The 19,095-nt window shown below is 40.4% G+C and overlaps 1 protein-coding gene across 1 annotated transcript in view; it reads left to right on the top strand.

Moving 5' to 3' along the window:
• Positions 1 to 19,095, top strand: part of MASTL (microtubule associated serine/threonine kinase like) — a 208,675-nt gene that overhangs the window by 148,880 nt on the left and 40,700 nt on the right. The window contains exons 8-9 of the mRNA XM_069211322.1: positions 3,020 to 4,255; positions 7,197 to 7,323. Of these exons, the coding sequence (XP_069067423.1) occupies positions 3,020 to 4,255; positions 7,197 to 7,323 (1,363 nt within the window). The remainder of the gene's footprint in view (positions 1 to 3,019; positions 4,256 to 7,196; positions 7,324 to 19,095) is intronic.

The raw sequence follows: 19,095 nt of genomic DNA, 5'->3' as shown, positions 1-19,095 counted from the left end.
TTTGAGAAACGTCCTAGCTGAATCAACAATAGAAGCGAGAAGAGTATCCGTTATCAGTTACGCAGTTGGAGTGGGCCAATCCAATGTTGCCGTGACATTTTTTGTTTCTCATTTGGTTCCCTCAGGTAGCAAGAACAGCCTCTGAAAGCTAGGACTAATAATACGAAACCCATATCATTCAGATATATCTGGTAGGAAATCATGCCTTGTTCCAGTGCTGCATACTGAAGTAACTCATATATGCCTGGAGGACGCTTGCTAGAGTAAATAGTGATGTAAGGATGCTTTACAAGGTAAACCATCAGTCCAAAACACCAAAGCTAAACAGCGTATGCACACCTGTAATGCAGAAACATGCTACCAAGGCAAGTAACCTTACACCCCCACAAACGAGAAGTGAATGCAAAGCTGTAATTGAGGATGTTTTTTCAAGGCGGTCGGAATGACAAATGTCCGCCTAAGAATCACAGGGAGCACGAGGGTTTTCCTATGAATTACAAAACCCCAAAAGACAAAATAAGATATGATCAACATTTACCCGCGGTGACAGAGGTTCATGAATGAAAAAAATGTGCATATAGAAAGTTTTGATCTTTATTATTTCTGCTATGGAAAATAATCTCTGGTAGTCGTTTCTAAAGCTGGAAAGTAAGCACTGTTTTTTGCAATCAGAGGATGAGCCTTGAGCAAACTCAATGGCATTTATAACTGGACTATTTTCCCATTTCATTTGTTAAAGATCAAGCAAGAGAACTCATTTCCCCCAAGAAAAGTGACTCACGCCGATGTGCTAAATGTATTCCCCACCAGTAATGTGAATAATGTTTGAAACTGTAGCCCTATGTTTAAAGTTTACATTGCCCCAAGGCTGAAATGGAACATGCAGACCACCCACTGATGAGTCCGGCAACAATGTTTTTGTCAGTATAATGCAAAAGCAAAGAAGTGAAATACTGAAATGTAATGAGTTCTGATTAGCCGTAGTGGAGAATATGAAATCGTGGTTTATTAATTGCACAGTGTCAATTAGGAGAGCGTATCCCTCAATTCAATCCCTCATGGTGCCTTCAATGTCATTGTGATGTATTTTGAACCTTTTGGCTTTCTTATGTAATTTATCACAACCAGAAATGTCCTGTTATACAAAAACGTCAAAAAATAATCATCACAGCACTTTGGTGGTGGATGAAAAGTGACCTCTAAAAATTACTTTGTTTTTTTAAATGTATGCATTGCTCTTTTTCGAATTCATGTTGGTATTTACATAAGAAGGAATATGATATTTGTATAATGTTAGGATGTCTCATGAGAACATTGAAGGGCTGACACATATCTGTTCGAAATTTGTAAAATCCTATTTTCCTTATTCCAGACATCAGCTCAGACAGCAGACTGTTTTGGCAAAAATAAAACATGATCTGTGCCCGAATAAAGGATGTGCTCCTTATGCTCAAGCAGTTAATAGACTGTGCAGTTAACAATGGCATTCCACATATGACCCAGGGCTGTGGTGCGTCAAAAATTCTGAGTTCAATTTACTCTTTATTATAGTGGCAAAACACCACATGAAGGATTGGCATACTTATTAGCTTAATGTCAGCTAGGTTTCTTAAGCTACCTTTCCTTGTTACACTGCTTCACTTGGGATCTCTGGTTGTTTTATTGTTAGAGATTCACGAAATTCCCTGCTGCTCTGGAACACGCCTTCTAATTTTTTGCTACATAGCTTGTATCATAGAAAAAAAGATGCGGTAAGGGTAAGCTACAACATAGAGAACTAAGGTGAACAAGTAGCTTAAGGTCAATACAGCTCCATTTTCATGTAGAAACCGTGATGAACACATTAACCAAAATAATAATAATAAAATAAGACGCCATATGTAATACAGAACATTCATGTTTTATGAATACAATACAGACCGCATATACAGTTAACATTGCTGCAATAGACAAAGTAAAAATTTGAACGACTACAAACCAGAGTCATAGGTTATAGAACCGCTAATGGTGTTTTATGAAAAATCTAAGCACTTTTTATATTCTAGCCCACTGCTTAGTGCTATACCCGTTATTAAATGCCATTAACCCTATTTATAACTTGGAGCCGCAGGCGAGGGACTGAATCGAAGGAGGGAGCCTAAAACAACTGGTATAGTCTAAGGCAAAAAGGCTTGAAGTCTTTTAGACTTCCACTCACCGAGGGTAAAATGTTCTCAATTAAATTGGGAGAGACTGAAAAAAGCTCTGTAATGTTGAAGCAGAAAGCCTATATGAGCCATTATTGTCCCTGAGATACTTCAGTATCTTTTAGTGGAGCTCTGAACAGTCTGTTTGAAGTGAAACATTAAAATAAACCATTGTCTACTATTTCTTTATCCATAGCCACCAAACCCCTTCAGTGTAGTAATTATGTTGCAGGATAAATTAAACCCAGACGAAAATGAATCAATATATCAACGTAGTACGACGCCACACATATAAAGTCCAGAAATATCAAGTTAGGTAGTTAACATAATAAACAAAGGAATGTTGCATTATCGACTCTGAATTTGCACCAGTATCCGTCTTATTTACAGGCTAATATTTACAGAGTGTTGGGAAAGAGAAATCACATGCACATGATGAGTCACAGTTTGGATAAAGCCTTGCACAAAGCCTTGTTTTAAATTATTGCACTTCCTGGTTTCAAGAGGGTGAGGTGGCCATTTTTGTTAACGCAAACCAGACGGTTTGTTGTGTTTTGCATGTATTCAAATATTCATTGCTGGATAAATGTCACTGAACTCTTTTCAAGAAAACAGCTTTTCTTGTTGATTGAGTAAAAAGGCCGGCTATGCTTCAATATAGGCAATGATTAATAAATTAGTGTAATTTTTTCTTCTGTGAATATTGTTCAAGTTATCAAACAAGGCAGTTGCATCAGTGTATTTATTGTCTTGTTAGCATTTTTAGTGTGGATAACTCATAAGTGAAGAATTGTACAATATTCTAATATTTCTGAACTTTAATTTTTTTCCAGGAAAGTGAAATAAATATTTTTCTGACTGAAAAGTTAAAACTAAACTGCATGTCAGAAAAGCTAACTAACATGATACCACCAATTAACAACGAATCTAGGGGCAAGGCGTTTACCAGCACTCCCAATGAAAGTGATGACATTATGACTAAAAAGGAACTACAACTGGATCAGTTGGACCTGAAAGACACACCTTTAGTTTCCTCTTCTGCAAAAGGTTTTGTCAGGAAATGTCTTTATAGGCAGGCAGATGAGGAACTAATTTCTGATGAAACACGGATCGACAAAGACACTTTCAGGTTTTCTTCATGTTTAGATGATTCCTTATTGGGTGCTAGTAAATGCAGGCCAGAAGAGGAAAACTTTGAAAAAGCAGGAGGCAAGAGAATATTTGAACTAGTCGACAAGAGCCCCAGCCAAGAAGTCATAGCAACCAAAAAGAGTAATGCAGACTATAACCGTGGCTGTGAAATTACTGATTTGAAGTCAAAACAGAACACTGGTTTAACAGAGGAAATAAGGTTTCTCGTGATTTCTGGCAATGAAGGTCATACTGAGAACTACAGGAAAATTGAAAAAACAGATGTTATTTGTGAACAGCAAGCATCAGAGGTCACAGCTACGCCATCAGTTGCTAAAAACCTCCTCTGTGAGCTGGATGAATTGTGTGATAAAGATGGCAATAAGACTCCTGTGGGCTCCAGCATTCTCTCAAGTGAGGACATCAAAACGTTAGGCAGAACCTCAAGCGTGGACTCTGATACATCTTCGAATAACATGTCAATTTCAGAATGCCAGATGGACAAAAGCCTTTCTGAATTGAATAAGGGTGTCAAAGAGCTTTCCTTTGAGGAAACCAGAGTGGAAAATGTATTGTCTACTGTGTCACCATGCTCGGAGACCCACAATATTGCTCTGAAACAAATGAATGACCATGCTTCTCAGGGCAAGCACTTGTGCCAGGAAGAAGGAGAATTACTTAAACCTATTCCACACACTCTTAATGAGGTGTGGGCTTCTCCTGCTTTGGGGAAAATTAAACCATTTTCTGGCTTGAAAAAGAAAAACGTTGTCATGTTTAGAAGTTTTAACAGTGCAATTGTAGGATCCAATGTATCTGAACCATCCAAACTAAGCATTGGTTCTGTGGAAAGAATGGATTTCTCCCCTGCATGTAGTGGCTCATACCGCATGGCAGTTACTCCTGCACAAAAGGGGCAGTCTTGCAATATTTTTCAGGTAAGTGGCCAGCCAAGCCTTATTTTATATTCTGGAACATGCTATGCATGCCTTGGACGAACCGGAAAAAAGTACAATAAAGACGTGTGTTACATAGGAGTGCACACACTGGCTCCATATTGCCTCACATCACACTTTACTCACAACCTGACCAACGTTTTCCACTCTATGCACTGCACACTGAAGCTGTTGGAATTAGACTGGCAAAAAGAATGCTACATTTAAGGTAATAATTGGGGGCTATTCACCCTACAGTCCCGAAATGAATGCATCACTTTTTTTTTCTTTTTTTGAAATCTTTCCATTGTCTGTGTGTGTACCATAACTGTATTTAAAAAAGAAAGCACAACCTGGCAAGCATTTACTGTGGGTTTTTTTTAATCGGGGGCGTGGCATTTAACAAAATATCTAGTTGTCTATGGGACAGGTTGCATCATAAATCTACATGTCCTGTAAACAAAACTCTGCTTGTCCCTTTGGTGCCATGTAGTGCAGCAATATGGCAGCAATCCTATTGTGTAAGAGCTATGATAAGTCTCTCTGATTATGCCATGCTTAATACTATGGTAGGGCTTGAATACTAGCAATTTCAAGCCCTATTATAACAATTCCCTTATTATGCCACTTTCCTGCAGATCTACTTACTGGGGCTGGAGGAAGCGGTAAGCAATAGTTCCAGGGCTGGCATACCTTTGAGTCTGTGCAAACCTACTAACTTGCATGTTTTAAGGATTTTCACCAGCTCTTCTCTAATCTTTTCCCATACTGAGAAAGGTTGGAAATTTACTCCTGACAAGGGCAGAAGTAGAAGATCTTTCTGGGTTGGGATAAAAGTGCTTGGAGGGAAAGTGAACTTGTAAACGCTTAATAGATTTTCACATGAGCAATTCTACACAGGCATATGTGCTTGTGCGAAAATACAGTTCCCAGATATTTTCGAGCAGTACGAATTCCTGGTCTACCTCTGTAAATTCTTGTGAATTCATAAAAGCCACAAAGACATGCATCATGGGTGCACGTTTGTGACTTTCTGTAAGATTTGGGCCCCTAATTTGGTCAACCATTAGCCAAGACATTTGTTTCCTATGTTAGTTGCAATGCAGAGGGCCTGGCAGTTCCCAAAACAATACAGTGTTACAAAAGTCATGTCAAAACAAAAAACGCATTGACAAAACAAAAAGACTGACCACCACTGTTGGATCGGTTGGCTTTGCCAGTGCTTGTTTGTTTTCATGTTTCTCATAATTGCGTTTTAAATGGTTACGCTGGTTTAACATTATGAATATTGTTTGAAAATACTAGCATGTATTAACAAATTTTAGCAAATTATTGTTCAAAGAAATAGTAACACAAATTTCACAGGAAGTTAACAAACCATTGTTTTCTGACCACCTTTTTTTTCTGAACACTTTATCATCAAAATTGCTTCCAAGCTTCTGCAAACATTTGCATCTAATCAGAGAGCATTCTAGGAGCGTTATTCCTAGCCTCATATTGTTAAACTTTTTTTGCTGGAACCACTGTCATTAGTGCAGTGTGACCTTACAATGTTCATTTAGAGCACCCACCCTAATAATAAAGGCTTTGCATTAATGAACCATAAATACAAGTTCGAACAGCATTAACATATGGCCACAAATATTTCCTAAATTGCAGACAGTTTCCTTCCCCGTAAACTGGCAGGCAAAGGGTTTGTGTTGCAGGGGGTTTGACCTATTTGTCCAAAGGACAAAATAAACATAACTTGTTGTCCTTGTTCCCAAACAATATGTCCTGGGCGTTTTGGCTATAGGAATTCCACACCCCTGTTTAATGTTTTCAGCAACATTGTATTCTAGCTTCGCTTTACCTTTTTAAATATATACTTGGTTGGAATATGTTGTGCAGCCTTTTGTTGATCTCTTCCCAGTATTTACATACCTCTTCTTTTTTTTTTTTCTCGAAGGTTGTTAATTTGGCCATTTATGATGTGTATTATTTATATTTGTCGATCTACCTTGTGTAGCTTTGTTTCCCATATGATGAGGCCTTTCAAATGTATCTCGTTGTTTTAGAGAGACACAATCAGGGTTGCTTGATTTTTTTAGAAATGTTACAGAGGAATTCAGAATATAGTTTGAGCATACATTTCTGTTTGATATTTTAATTATGAATTTTTTTTTTTTAACATGAGTGCTTTAAGGTAGGGTAGTATCACCAAACTTTAAAGGTGCAGAGGTGAAATTTGGGTGTTGCTGCCTCTGAATATTTGCCTGATTTTTGTTTTGCAGGAGTGTACTAGTGCAAAATATTCCCCTGAAAACAAGTAATCTTGTTACCGACCCTTTTCCCCCAGTTTTTATTTTGTGAATGCATCACCTCTGGTTATCATGGCATTGTTTCTGTTTTTTTTGGGGTGAAAACTTTCGAAAATGATCCACAAGTGACCTCCAGGGCAATCAGGACATAGAACTCAATCACATAAGCATTGTTTTCATTTACATAAGTTAAAAGGTGATGGTCCTCCTGTGGTTGAACTATTGCAATACGTGGTGTATAGTCCAGTTTTGCTTTGGTTGATGGGGTTTGGCCAGTATGTCAGAAAAGAATAGCATAGTAGTGAATCACTTAATCCTTGTTAACATGGAATCATGTGTTAATCTTAGTCACCTGCATTAAGTAGTTATTTCTGAGCATTGTTTCTAGTTGTAACCAAACATGATTTATGATGCATTGGCAGGTGGCTTAGCTGGAACGTCGTAGTATTTAGGGAATATTTACTGTTCTCCTTGGCCACGAATACTGTTTCAGAAATGTTGACCATGTTTGATTTCAGTTTCTCGTGGTAAATTGAACACTGATACATCTAATTAGCCCCCAAACGAATTTGGCATTGGCCAGAAGAAATGTGTGCCGTCTGTCCCAGACCACAGTGTTTTTAAACTAATTCTTCTGTGAGCAGGGTAACGTGGAAACACCCTTTCGGACTCCAAAGAGCATTAGAAGAGGTGCTGCTCCAGTAGAAAGAGATCGAATACTCGGAACTCCAGATTACCTGGCACCGGAGCTGCTTTTAGGAATACCTCATGGTATGTAGAATATTCCATTATACCAGTCAACGTCTTGAAGGCACTTGCTATTTGGAAATGTATTTTATTATTCATTTGCGCTGTTTAATATCCACAAAAGTAATAGATTTGTGAACATTCAGCCCACCTGTAAGAATGAAAATGTTTCTAAGCTTTTTCTACCACGAACCTGTCTTTTTTTCGGGACAGGATCAAAAGAGGTGTATAAAGATGCCTACACAACATGCAAAAGGGGTTAGAGTTTTTTTTTTTTTTTTTTTTTTTTTTTTAAACGCACACACTTTTAAAAACGTAGTTTAAGCCCCTTCTTCAGCCCACACCTGCTCTCTTCTTGTCATTATCTAATCTTGTGTGATGCATGCAGATAAAACATGCTAGAGAAAAAGGCAGAGCTCTGTTGTGCAATTTAAATATTGTATATTTCTAAAAACCTTCACTATATTGTTATCAAGAGCACGTTTTATAAACAGTCTGACGTATTTTAACTGCGGTTCCAGTTCCTTTAGTTTCTATGCATTGGGCTTCTGGTGTGCCCATCGATGTTCTTTTATTATTTTATAAACGTGGAGTTGGTGAGGCTAAGTGGGAAGGTGCACACAACATTTTCACAGGAATATAATTTTGGTTGAAAATGGTGATGCGAAATGAGTGTTGACAATTAAAAAACAAACTTGTAATTAAAAGCGACCTGTAGCACCTTCACTAGACTTGTTCTCTGGTTTTAGCCACCTTACCCAACTCTTCCTATATAGGACATCTTCCAGCGCGAGCACCAGGCAGACTGTAGTTTACAATGGCTCCCGAACAAGGCGGCTGAGTACAGTGCCTCACTCGTTTCAGGAGGACACTACAGGATTGTTGGCAATTTTAACGTGCATTTATGCAAATCATATATATATATATGCATGGAAAACAGCAGAATTTTACTCGAAGTGGAAGATCATCAATGTACATTGGAATTCACTAAAATGGGATTTGGCAATCTCATATTGAATGCGAGATGACATGAATTATTTGGAAAATATGTATGCAATAACATTTAGTACACCTAAAACCATATTGTACTGATTGTGGCAGAAATAACGTGAACGTATATTTAGAATACAATCATTTATTACAAAGGAAATGTGCTTCTTCACAAGCCCCCTACAGCCTTGGTTCTCATCCTGGTGACCGCTTGACGAAATGTGCATTTCTTTTCTATGTTTGGTATGGATTTGAAACACAGTAATGTTGACTAAAATGGGTTTCAGTTAGTGGTCATACGTATCTTTCTTGCTTTCTTGTATATGAGGACAATTGTCAGTTCGAGGAAGAATCTATTTCAGTGATATGTGAACTAATGGAGAAATTAAAACTGATAAATCACATAAGAGGAGACCAAATCATGGAAAACCTATTTTAAGGAAATACAATTTAAAATAATTACAATTAAATTAAAAATGAATAGATTAGCACTTTAATGAGAAGACAATTTTAAGGGGAAAAACTAAATTAGAATACATTTGGGTGGAGTTTAGGAGTAGTAAGAGGTTTGTTGGATCCAGGATGAGTGATGTTTAGGGGTGATGAGTGTTTTCTTTTAGGGGTTAGTGATGAGTGAAATTCAAGTGTAGAAAGCGGTTTTTCTGATTCAGGGATGGGGAGAGGTTTAGGAGTGCTGACAGTGCTTTTGTGGATCAGAAATGGACGAAGTTCATGGATGGTGGGGTTTTTTAGGGATGGGAATGGCTGGAGTTTAGTGGTAGCGAGGGGGTACAAGGATCGGAAATGGAAGGAGTTTAGGGGTGGTTAGGAGGTATTTCAGGTTCAGGGATAGTGGAGTGTTGGGATGTGGAGGGGTTTAGGTTTCACAAATGGTCACACTTTAGGACTGGTCAGGGTTTTTCAAGATCAGTGATGGATAGAATTTAGAGATGGTGAAGGGCCTTTAGGGTTAAAGAATGGGTGGTGTTTTGGGATGGTGAGAGGTTGTAGGGGTTAAGGATGGCTGGAGTTTATGGACATGAACAGTTTTTGTGTTCTGGAATGGGTGGAGTTTAGTGAGGGGTTTTGAGGGTTCAGGGATTGGTGTTTAGATATGGGTGGCGTTTAGGGGTGGTTAGAGGTTTTAAGGGATCAGGGATGGGTGTGGTTTCATCGTAGAAAGAGTTTTTTAGGGTTCAGGAAAGGGTGAAGTTTCAGGCTAGTGAGGGGTTTTAGTTTTCTGGAGTGATGGTGTTCAGGGGTAGAAAGGGCTTTTAGAGTTCATGGACGGGTGGAGTTTAGCATAATGAGGGCTTTAAGGCATCGGGCATGGATGGTATGTAGAGATTGTGAAGGGTCAGTGATGGTTGGCGTTTCGGGCTGGTGAGAGGTTTTAGGGGTCAAAGCTAGGTGGCGTTTATGGGCAAGAACAGTTTTTGTGTTCTGGAATGGATGGAGTTTAGTGGGGTTTTGAGGGTTCGGGGTTAGGTGTTTAGACATAGAAAAGAGTTATCAATGTTTAGGTATGGGTGGCATTTAGGGGTGGTTAGAAGTTTTAAGGGATCAGGGATGGGTGTGGTTTCACTGTAGAAAGAGGTTTTTAGGTTTCAGGAAGGGGTGAAGTTTCAGGCTAGTGAGGGGTTTAGGTTTCAGGAGTGGATGGTGTTAAGGGGTAGAAAGGGCTTTTAGAGTTCATGGTTGGGTGGAGTTTAGCATAATGTTGGCTTTAAGGGATCAGGCATGGATGATATGTAGAGATTGTGAAGGTTCATTAGTGGATGGTGGTTTGGGGTGGTGAGGAGTCAGTGAATTTTAAAAACCTCCAAAGTAAGTGTTTGGCAACGTAGAAGATATCAATCTCATATAACGTCAGACTCCGTATAATAGCTACTGAGCTTTCAGACTTGTGAACGTTACAGGACAGCTTCAGAATCTCTGGAAAAGTAAGGAAGCAGTAAGTGTGCAAAAATGTTAAAAAAATAAATAAAAAAAAAACAGATAAGGGGATGCCAGGACCAAGACATAATTATAATTTCCAGTGACAGCCTATTTTTCTTCTCCTTTCACGAATGTAATGGGAAGTTACTGCATTTACATATGTAGGAAAATGAAACTGAGGTATGACATTACTAGCAAAAAATGGGATGCTATAAGTAGTGCCCAGCAAGTATAGAGTTCTGTTTCATTACAATGGTGGCCTGAAGACAAGGTGTGGACACACCTGACACCTCCACAATAATGACAACCTCTGGGTGGGAGGAGCTATACTCACAATGGTGTCATCTAGGAGGCTGGGACTTAGAATAGGTGGTGTGTAGAAGGGAGTGAGTGTAAATAAATAAGTTATGTGGATATCAATGCACAGCTTCATACGGTCTCATTCAGATCTTCACTAAACTATCTTTTTGTAATACATTTTCTTGAAGCATGACAAGGGTGTTGAACTGTCTTAGACCAATTTCTATTTCTTCTAGAGTAACTGCTTTGTTGCAGATTTTATTGTTATCTTCAAACAAGAGTATAGTGGTGCTAAAAACATTGGAAATTTGGTGCCTACACTGCTCATTGTTGCATTCTACTGGTTAGCTTTTACTCTTTGATTGTGCTGAATTTATGCTTGCTTTTAACTCTTGCCTAGCATGTTAGGTTAGCTTGATGTGCAAGCTTATCCACCCACATTGAAGTTCCACCACAGTGCTTTGTGAAATGTGCAATCTGCCTTGAATTTAATTGTCTGACTCGCTAAGAGCCAATGAAGTGCCTTCAGTGCTTAAATAACATGTCACTAGCTGCTTTGTTGTGTAGCCTCTGTAGCATGTGGGTCTATACTTTAGGAATACCAATGTGTACAATGCTGCTTTTTTAAAATACTGCATGGACTTGCACACACTCATTAGCGAGTCACTTTTATTTGCATCCTAATACAATCTATTCATATGTCTTAGTCACCACACTATTAAAGTGTTCTCTTAGGGATGTTCCCTCCGATAGGAGTCCCAGAGAGCCAGAACTTATATACTGTTCATCTTTTGTCTTAAGATCAGCTTCTAGTTCTTCCTTAGTGAGGTTGCTTATTCATCTCTGTTACTTTTTTGAGGTATTAGCCTCTAAATATTGTCTTAAACAAATCACAGAGTGCTTGGGGTTACCTCCCCTGTATCATCAGGCCTCAAAAAATCATAAAAATTTTAATAGGCCTGCAGGTTGAGTAACTTGAATAATCTACCCAACCGAACTGAAATTTACTTGACCAGTAAAGTTGTCTCAAATTGTGTACTCTTCGGAAAATATTTTATTTTGCCCGCTGCCTTTTACTTCATTCTGACATATGAGTGCACCTTCACAAATGTGAGTTCAGCATTTCTGCTGTACAGAATAACTCGTTTGTTTGATTAAATAGACTAAACATTTGCTCCATGTATCATAACAATCTAACCTACGTATAAGGTACACATGATCCTCGACTTGCCTCCTAGTTTTCTAATAGCATTGCCATCAGGGAAAGGCAAGAGTGTTGTTAAGTTCATGTTTAAACACTCCCTTTCAATAAATACATTACTAAAGCAAGATGTGGTACCACACTGTCATTTACGGACACTAAAATTTCCCATTGTAATGGCAAAATAATTTCCCACAAACTTGCAGCTTTACTAATAAGACTATATAGTGTATTAAAAATAAGTGGTCGCAATTGGGTTTCAGAAAACATTTATCATTTGCACATCACGAAGTAAAGTGTTCTGATTTGTTTGCATCCTATTAAAATATTATTTTTCAGCCCACAGAAGTACAACAAATGGGCTTTCACAACTACTGAAATAAATTTTGAAATGTTTGTACACTTGACTTATTACCTATTTCACACTCTTTGTACAGCAGGTCACTTTACAAAATCCTTGAACTCTTCAGTCAGAAGTAAGCTGACTTCTGACCTCTTTGGCTGAACACAGAGCAGATGTGACAAAATAAAAAGATGATTTATAGGCATTTTATTGCTCCTTCACTTTCTGAGTTATCAGAACACCTGTTTTATGTCAATCCCCTGAACAGTGAGTAGGTTCTAAATGTAACTTGACCTGATAAAATATGACTTTTCCATAGTGAGTGGGCGAGTAGATTTCTCGAGGCCTGATCATTCTCTTCAGAATGGTTCATAATTGTCTCTCTTGAGTCCTACACTATAGGCCTATCTTTTAGTATAAATGTATCCAATTTCTAGGAACATCTCTTATTAATATGCTGCCCCCAGTCCAACCGCCAGGTAAGCTTAGTATTTTCCGATATTGCATCAGCACTACTGTAATATTGTTTGTAGAGTTTAGGAGGGAGTCAGTGTTCCATGTCAGGTCTATCCTTTTGAAGTCAGTGGACATGGAGAAAATACATATATTTATCTTTCCTGAGCATGTTTTTCCCACAACGTTTCCATAAGACCCTGTTCCTGAAACCTAGTCCTTAGCGATCCTGACATCGCCCCACACAAGTATCTGTCTTGTGAATCTTTGTCAATCATATTATTAGGGGCTACATTAAAGTCTCCTAGCCAAATGAAATCTCTTGGTTCCCACTCCTTCAGGTTCTCCAATATGGCGGAAAAAAACTTGTCCTGTCCGGCGTTCAGTGCATTCTTTGTGAGTAAAGCATTGGCTCTCTCCTGTAGATTCTCCTCCAAATATTTGTACCTTTAAACATATGCACTACAGGTTGATACTGCTTTCTCTGTCTATATCGGCAGATATCTTTGTGTAGCCACATCTTTTCATGGCAGTGATGGCCTAATAATGGAAAGGATACACATTGTTTTATAACTGAAGTGTATTTTTAATAATGTGGGTTTCCTGTATGTATATTATGTCAGGAAGCATCTCCTGTATGGCCATCCATGCCTTTTAATTGAAGAGTTTAAGCCCCTGATGTCCTAACATTCCAAGACGTGATCTTTACCTTTTTGTTAGTGCTCTGAACTTTTTCCTATATCCTAGCCCTAACACAGTAGCAATTCACCTCTAGTATTAGGTCTGTTACCTCCTGTGTACTTGAACCTGGAAAAGAAGTCTTAATGCCCAAACCCTTACCAGACCTCCTACTGAAACAACAAAACATAAACATTAATGCCTTTTCCTGGGTAAGGATAGAGCTACATAAATAGTGCCTGTTTGAAGTGTGCCATGACCTACTCAAACCTCCCAACCCAATATCAAACCAGGAGGAAATGCAAAACAATATTATTTCCAATGGCACATATTTCTTGCTTCGGATGGTCCTAGAGATCTGAAGAAAGAGAAGATGTAATACCCTCTCTGCTCCCAGGTCCAGAGCATCATACACTGTCACCTTCTATCATAGTTACTCTCTTCGCTGGGTGTGCTTTTTGATATTTCTCCTTTGGCCTCCCTCGCGACGCCTATGAATCTGATTGATTGCATTGTCTATGTCCCAAACAACCTTTCGGCCCTTTTCGTGTGTTCAAAACTTGTGGGTTTTCAAATTCATTTGAAACCAGAGAGCAAATGGAAACATCCGTCTGAAGCATATTTTCCTTTTCCATAGTCCCATGGTGATTGAAGCACGTGCTCTAAGGGGATTCAATATATACTTATAAAGATCCTTACGGATATAGATCCTGAAAGAGAGACTCAGAATGGTTTCTAAAAACAGTCACCAGTTTTAATGACTGCCCTAATGATTTTGTTCTTGAGTTGCACTGACCCTCGTTTTGCTGTTATGTCTTTAGATTAGGCTCCAGGAGCCTCCCAAAGGGCTCTAACTCTATGAGCTCTGGTAGTCAGGACCTTGGCGCTGTCATATTTTTTAAGAATGGCTTGGAAGAGATCTTCACAGTACTCAACAATCTTTGTTCCCTTTTCTGCCTCCCTCACTTTGTGGATTCTAATGTTTTCACTTCTTGATCTGTCCTCCAAGCCAATGCACTTATTTTGAATCTTTCAGTTCTTCTTCTAAGTTGGCTTGCACTCGCTCAACCATGGAGTGAGGCGTTGTTTTACTCTAAATGTGCTACTTTCGCTCTCATATAGTGGGCCAGAAGATGTAGCCCTTTCACCACTAGATTATACTACCTTCAATGTTGTTTTAGATGCCCTCTGTTAAGGTACACTTGAGTCAGGACAGGGGGCACACGTAGAAACTCATTCCTGGCACATCCTCAACATCATGCTGTAGGCCACGGTGTGATTCACTCCCTTTGACCACTGTGTTGGCCTTCAAATGAATGATAGTTCTGGACTCTTTCCACTGGAATGAATGTGTTGTTTAGTGGATGTACCAGAATAAATGGAAGGCAACGTTGTTGGCCGTGCTACTATCAGAAATTCAGTTGTAGTTTTGAGGCACAAATTACTTTCCTTATGCAATGATGGGTTGGTTTCAGACATTAAGAGATATTGTAGATTTCTGCTGCTCCATCACAACATTGTTCCACTCTAGAAGTAATGCGCATAACTGCATATAGACACCTCTCTGGCTCACTGATGTCATTTCCTTTCTTTCTGTGCCACCAGATGTGAATCCGGCGCTACCCCTTGTCTCTTCCTGAAACCTTTATCTCAAAATTGTTTAAACAATTCAGGGCCTCATTACGAGTTTGGCGGGCAGTGGAGGCCGCCAGTCAAACTCGTTAGGTCGGAAGACCACCAGTTCGGTCTTCATTCTGCTGATCCTTTTAGGAGTTTCTCCAGGGCCAGTGAGAAACTACCCACAACATTGACGCCAGCTTGTAATCAATCCAGTGGCAGTGTTGCAGTACATCGGGTACGACAGCACCCATCGCGCTTTTCACTGCCTGTAATTCACGCAGTGAAAAGCGTGACAGGGCTTCCCATGTGGGCCTCTGCACTGCCTGTGCCACGTGCCCGGCACCCTGTCTCTGGCAGCCTGCTGGCAGACACAGGAGTCCTAATCCCCAGGGCAGCGCTGCTTGCAGTGCTGACCTGGCAGAATAAGACCGCCGGCACCGCCAGCCGTTCGCCAGCGAATAAGTGGCGGTACCGGCAGTTGGACCATGTCGCTTTCGCCACAGTCATAATGTGGCTGTTGGATCACTGCATTGGCGGTGGTCTAACCGCCACCACGAGTCTGCCGGTCCTGGGACCGACAGACTTTGTAATGAAGGCCTCCGTGTGAAAGGGGGACATGCCACCTCCCAAGACTACACGGTTTAAGCCTTGCAGGGACTGTTATGAGTCTATTTTCGACCCAACGCAAATATATGCTTACAAGACCTGCAGTGACTGTGTCTTGATGAATCCGAGGACCATCTGGGACTGTGAGATGAGGCTGTACATTACTAAGCACAGGAAGACTCCACGTAATGACCGGTCAACAGAAAGAAACCTTCCTGCTTCCGAAGTCATACTGTGACCGATCAACATTGTTGTCAAAGTCTTTGAAACTCATAAAAAATCCAAGCTGGACTCTGCTCCTTTCTTCCACTCTTGAACTCGAAAGGTGCAAGTGCGTCAGTATGCCAGCTGGTCTCTTCTGAAGCTGTTCGCCTTCGGATTCGATTCTGGCCCTTTCCCAGAGGCAACCCAAATTTCCAGGGTCGTTCATGACGCTGCAGCAAATCAAAGAATTCTGTGAAGCCATGCTGTGCGTCTTTGATACTTTACCCACTCCCTCTTGCGCACCTACGGGCCTTGAGGAACTGAGTGCTTCCAACTGGTGGGTCCGCCCACTTTGCCACCTTGACCTGCAACAGGCTTGCACCAGCTTTGCTGTTGACTTCGATTGTGGGTGCCACGACCAACGACAGACATTGAAGCATTTATAGCAGACAATGAAATTAAACATATTGTGCTATCCAAGACGGTGCTGCTTGGACCAAGGCAATGCCCTGGTCTTCTTGAGTCGCAGCCTTTCGGCAACCCTTCAGATTCTGATACTTTACCTTTTCCTCAAGCAAGGGTCCAAACCCTGCGTACTTTGTTTGGAATGGATTTTGGCAGCGACATGTATGATGCAGGGGATTTATTTGCCCAACCATACACTGATGATAATTTGTAGGAGGACTTTCAGGATGCCAGTGGCCTGGACATCTCGCCAATTTCACATCTGGGCCATGCCGTGGAAGAAACTGTCTCCTTCATGATCATATGACTGGCAGCCGAGGTTCTCTACTTCGTGCTACCCTCAATGGCAGTGAACACTAATGTTCTTACTGAGGTGCATAAGCCGGGCAACCAAGTACTGAGACTCTGTTTCTGTTCAATAAAACCTTCTCAGGGCTTGGGCAATACCTTGTTCTGGGCTTCCAGTGAACTGGCTGATAGTGTGATGCTATTATCCAGCCCCGGGTGATCAGGACTTCTTGACTCAGCATCATACCCCTGAGAGCTTATTTGTGCGGACCTCAGTGAGCAAGGTCAACCCTGATACAGTCCTACCATACCACCGGATAGGGAATCAAAGCACATCAAAACCTTTGAGAAATTCATGTTTTTGTCAACCATATTTGGCATTACATTCTGTTAAGGACAGCTGCCTCTTAGGGTGTTATACCCACACTCTTTAGGAGCCTGTCTCACAAAATTTGCCTTTCCACTATTAAAGGTAGTTCTGATGTGACAATATTTACTATCTGCTATAGTTTTAACACCACAGATTGCCTAGGAATGGCAGTTGGCACCAGTGTGGCTCTCATGAGATCCAATGGCTTTTGTGGCGAAGTCCAGTCCATGCTAATGGACATGCCTTTTCTGGTGATAAGGCAGACTCGGCCTCTGAACGCTTCAAGAATAGTACGGCCACAATGTGCTTTTTGTGCTTATCTGCCACGCCAACAGTGTCCCACCCCCTTTGGCTACAGCAGGGGCTTAAAATATTGCCATCAATTTCAACCTGCCCTGCAAACCCATCAGCCTTTTCGTGGCTGTGGTACACACAGACCATTTGAACAAGAGGAGAAGCATGCACCAGTCTTACAGCTCTCCCTGGCTCACTGCCACCCTTTGGGAGACAGGATTTGACATTTCCAGTCATGATGGCAGGCAGTAACCTCTGACAAGTGGGTCCTAGATACTTTTCAGTTGGACTGCGTCCCACCATTTCTTATCACCTCCCTGCACTATCCTCAGAATGTCTGACTGAGAATCATCTGTCCCACTTGCAGCAGGAAATGCAGACTCTTCTGGCAAAAGGAAGACTATTGAGGTTGCCTTCATAAGTAGGAGGCTTTGGTTGTTACTCTCAATATTTTCTGGTGCAAAAGACAAACAGAAGGTTTCATCCTGTTTCAGACTTTTGCTCTCAATGCCTTCCAGTGGAAGGACAAATTCAAGTTGCTCACCATGGCCCAGGTCTGGTCTTCTCTGGAGAACGGATGCTAGTGTTGGACACGCAGGACATTTTGTTTCCACATTCCAATCCTGCTGGCGAACAGATGTTATCTGTGGTTCACAGTGATGTAGTAAAATTTTCAATTCACTGTGCTCCCCTTTGTCTCACCAGTGCCCCTTGGGTATTCAGGAAACTGGTGGCAGTGGTTCCAGCGCACCTTTAAAGGTCAGGGTTCCATTATTCCCCTACCTCCACAACTGTCTGCCAAAGTTGGACTCTCCCGAGGCTACAATAACCCTTCCCCAGTTTACAGCAAACCTCCTGTTCATTATTCAAGCAACCCGAGCTTCCTTTCTCACGATTTGATTCAAAACACTTTATTTCAGTCAATTACCTCAAAAGCAGCATAAACCAATCACAGTATTCAGTCTCTCATATAACAACAATCAATACAATTAAATCCAACAAGATATCATAGATGCTTTGTAAACTTTCTATACAATTTCCATAAAAAGAGTCATACATAATACAAGGATAGTAAAGTACATAGGAAGATACAAATTTGAGTTAGCAAAACAGTTGTATGAGTCGGAAATAAAAACTAGTTTAACAATTTCTATAACAGTGAATAATACAATCCCCTCCTGCTCAAGACAATAAAGTGCAATGTCATATATAAAAGCATATAGGAATTGACAATTTCCAGTTCCATACATGCTTGTTCTAACCAAAATTATGTGCATATTAGGGCTGTTACATAGATAACCGAAAGCTGAAGCTTGAGTTGCTTTGAACTTAGTTTACTGGCATGGCAGAATCTTGGATTGAATAGGCCAGATGAATTCAAGGTACTTTACAATTGAAAATACATTTGACAGTGTGGTGTCCGACCTGCAGAGCCTCAGTACAACTCTATATTGGCGAACATCCAAGGCAGAGCAAAGGGATGCAACCCAGCATTTGTGTTGTCTAGCATACGTTGGGCAACAAATGTGTTCATCAGTCTCTTCTGTTTCCCTACATGCTGGTTAGAGTTTACCACATTCGGTTTAGTCCTTCCACCTGCCGGTAGCCGTTGCGAGCAATAGGATTTCCAACCTGAATCTTATGTTAAGAGATTTTTTGAAAATGGTAGATCAGTCTTGTCAAGAAAGAGCTCAAACTCGGGGGTTGATTTTATCTCTAAGAACCTACTAGTTAGTGTGCCAGGGTTTGACAGTTGACTCATTTTTATCTTTTTGTTCTCTCAAAAGGTCATCTTCATTAATTTAGTGGACAAATAGTAAATAGATGTTGAGTGATTCCAAAGATCAGGCAGACATAACGTGAGTAATGTCTGTTTTAGAGATGTTAGCCACGGTATAGTTGCTGCTCCTTTTTGCATGCCTAGAATATCCCTGAGACCTGCCCTGTAGGGTTCCAGTTCCTCAGTCAGCCAAATCCTCAGCCAGTACAGAAATGGTTTGAGCCGGTCTTTGATTGTTATGGGTTGCATGTTAAGATCTACTTGAA

Source organism: Pleurodeles waltl, chromosome 10 (assembly GCF_031143425.1).
Source record: "Pleurodeles waltl isolate 20211129_DDA chromosome 10, aPleWal1.hap1.20221129, whole genome shotgun sequence".
Lineage (NCBI taxonomy): Eukaryota > Metazoa > Chordata > Amphibia > Caudata > Salamandridae > Pleurodeles > Pleurodeles waltl.
Note: the sequence above shows the minus strand (reverse complement) of the source record. Positions and strands in the feature narration are given on the sequence as shown.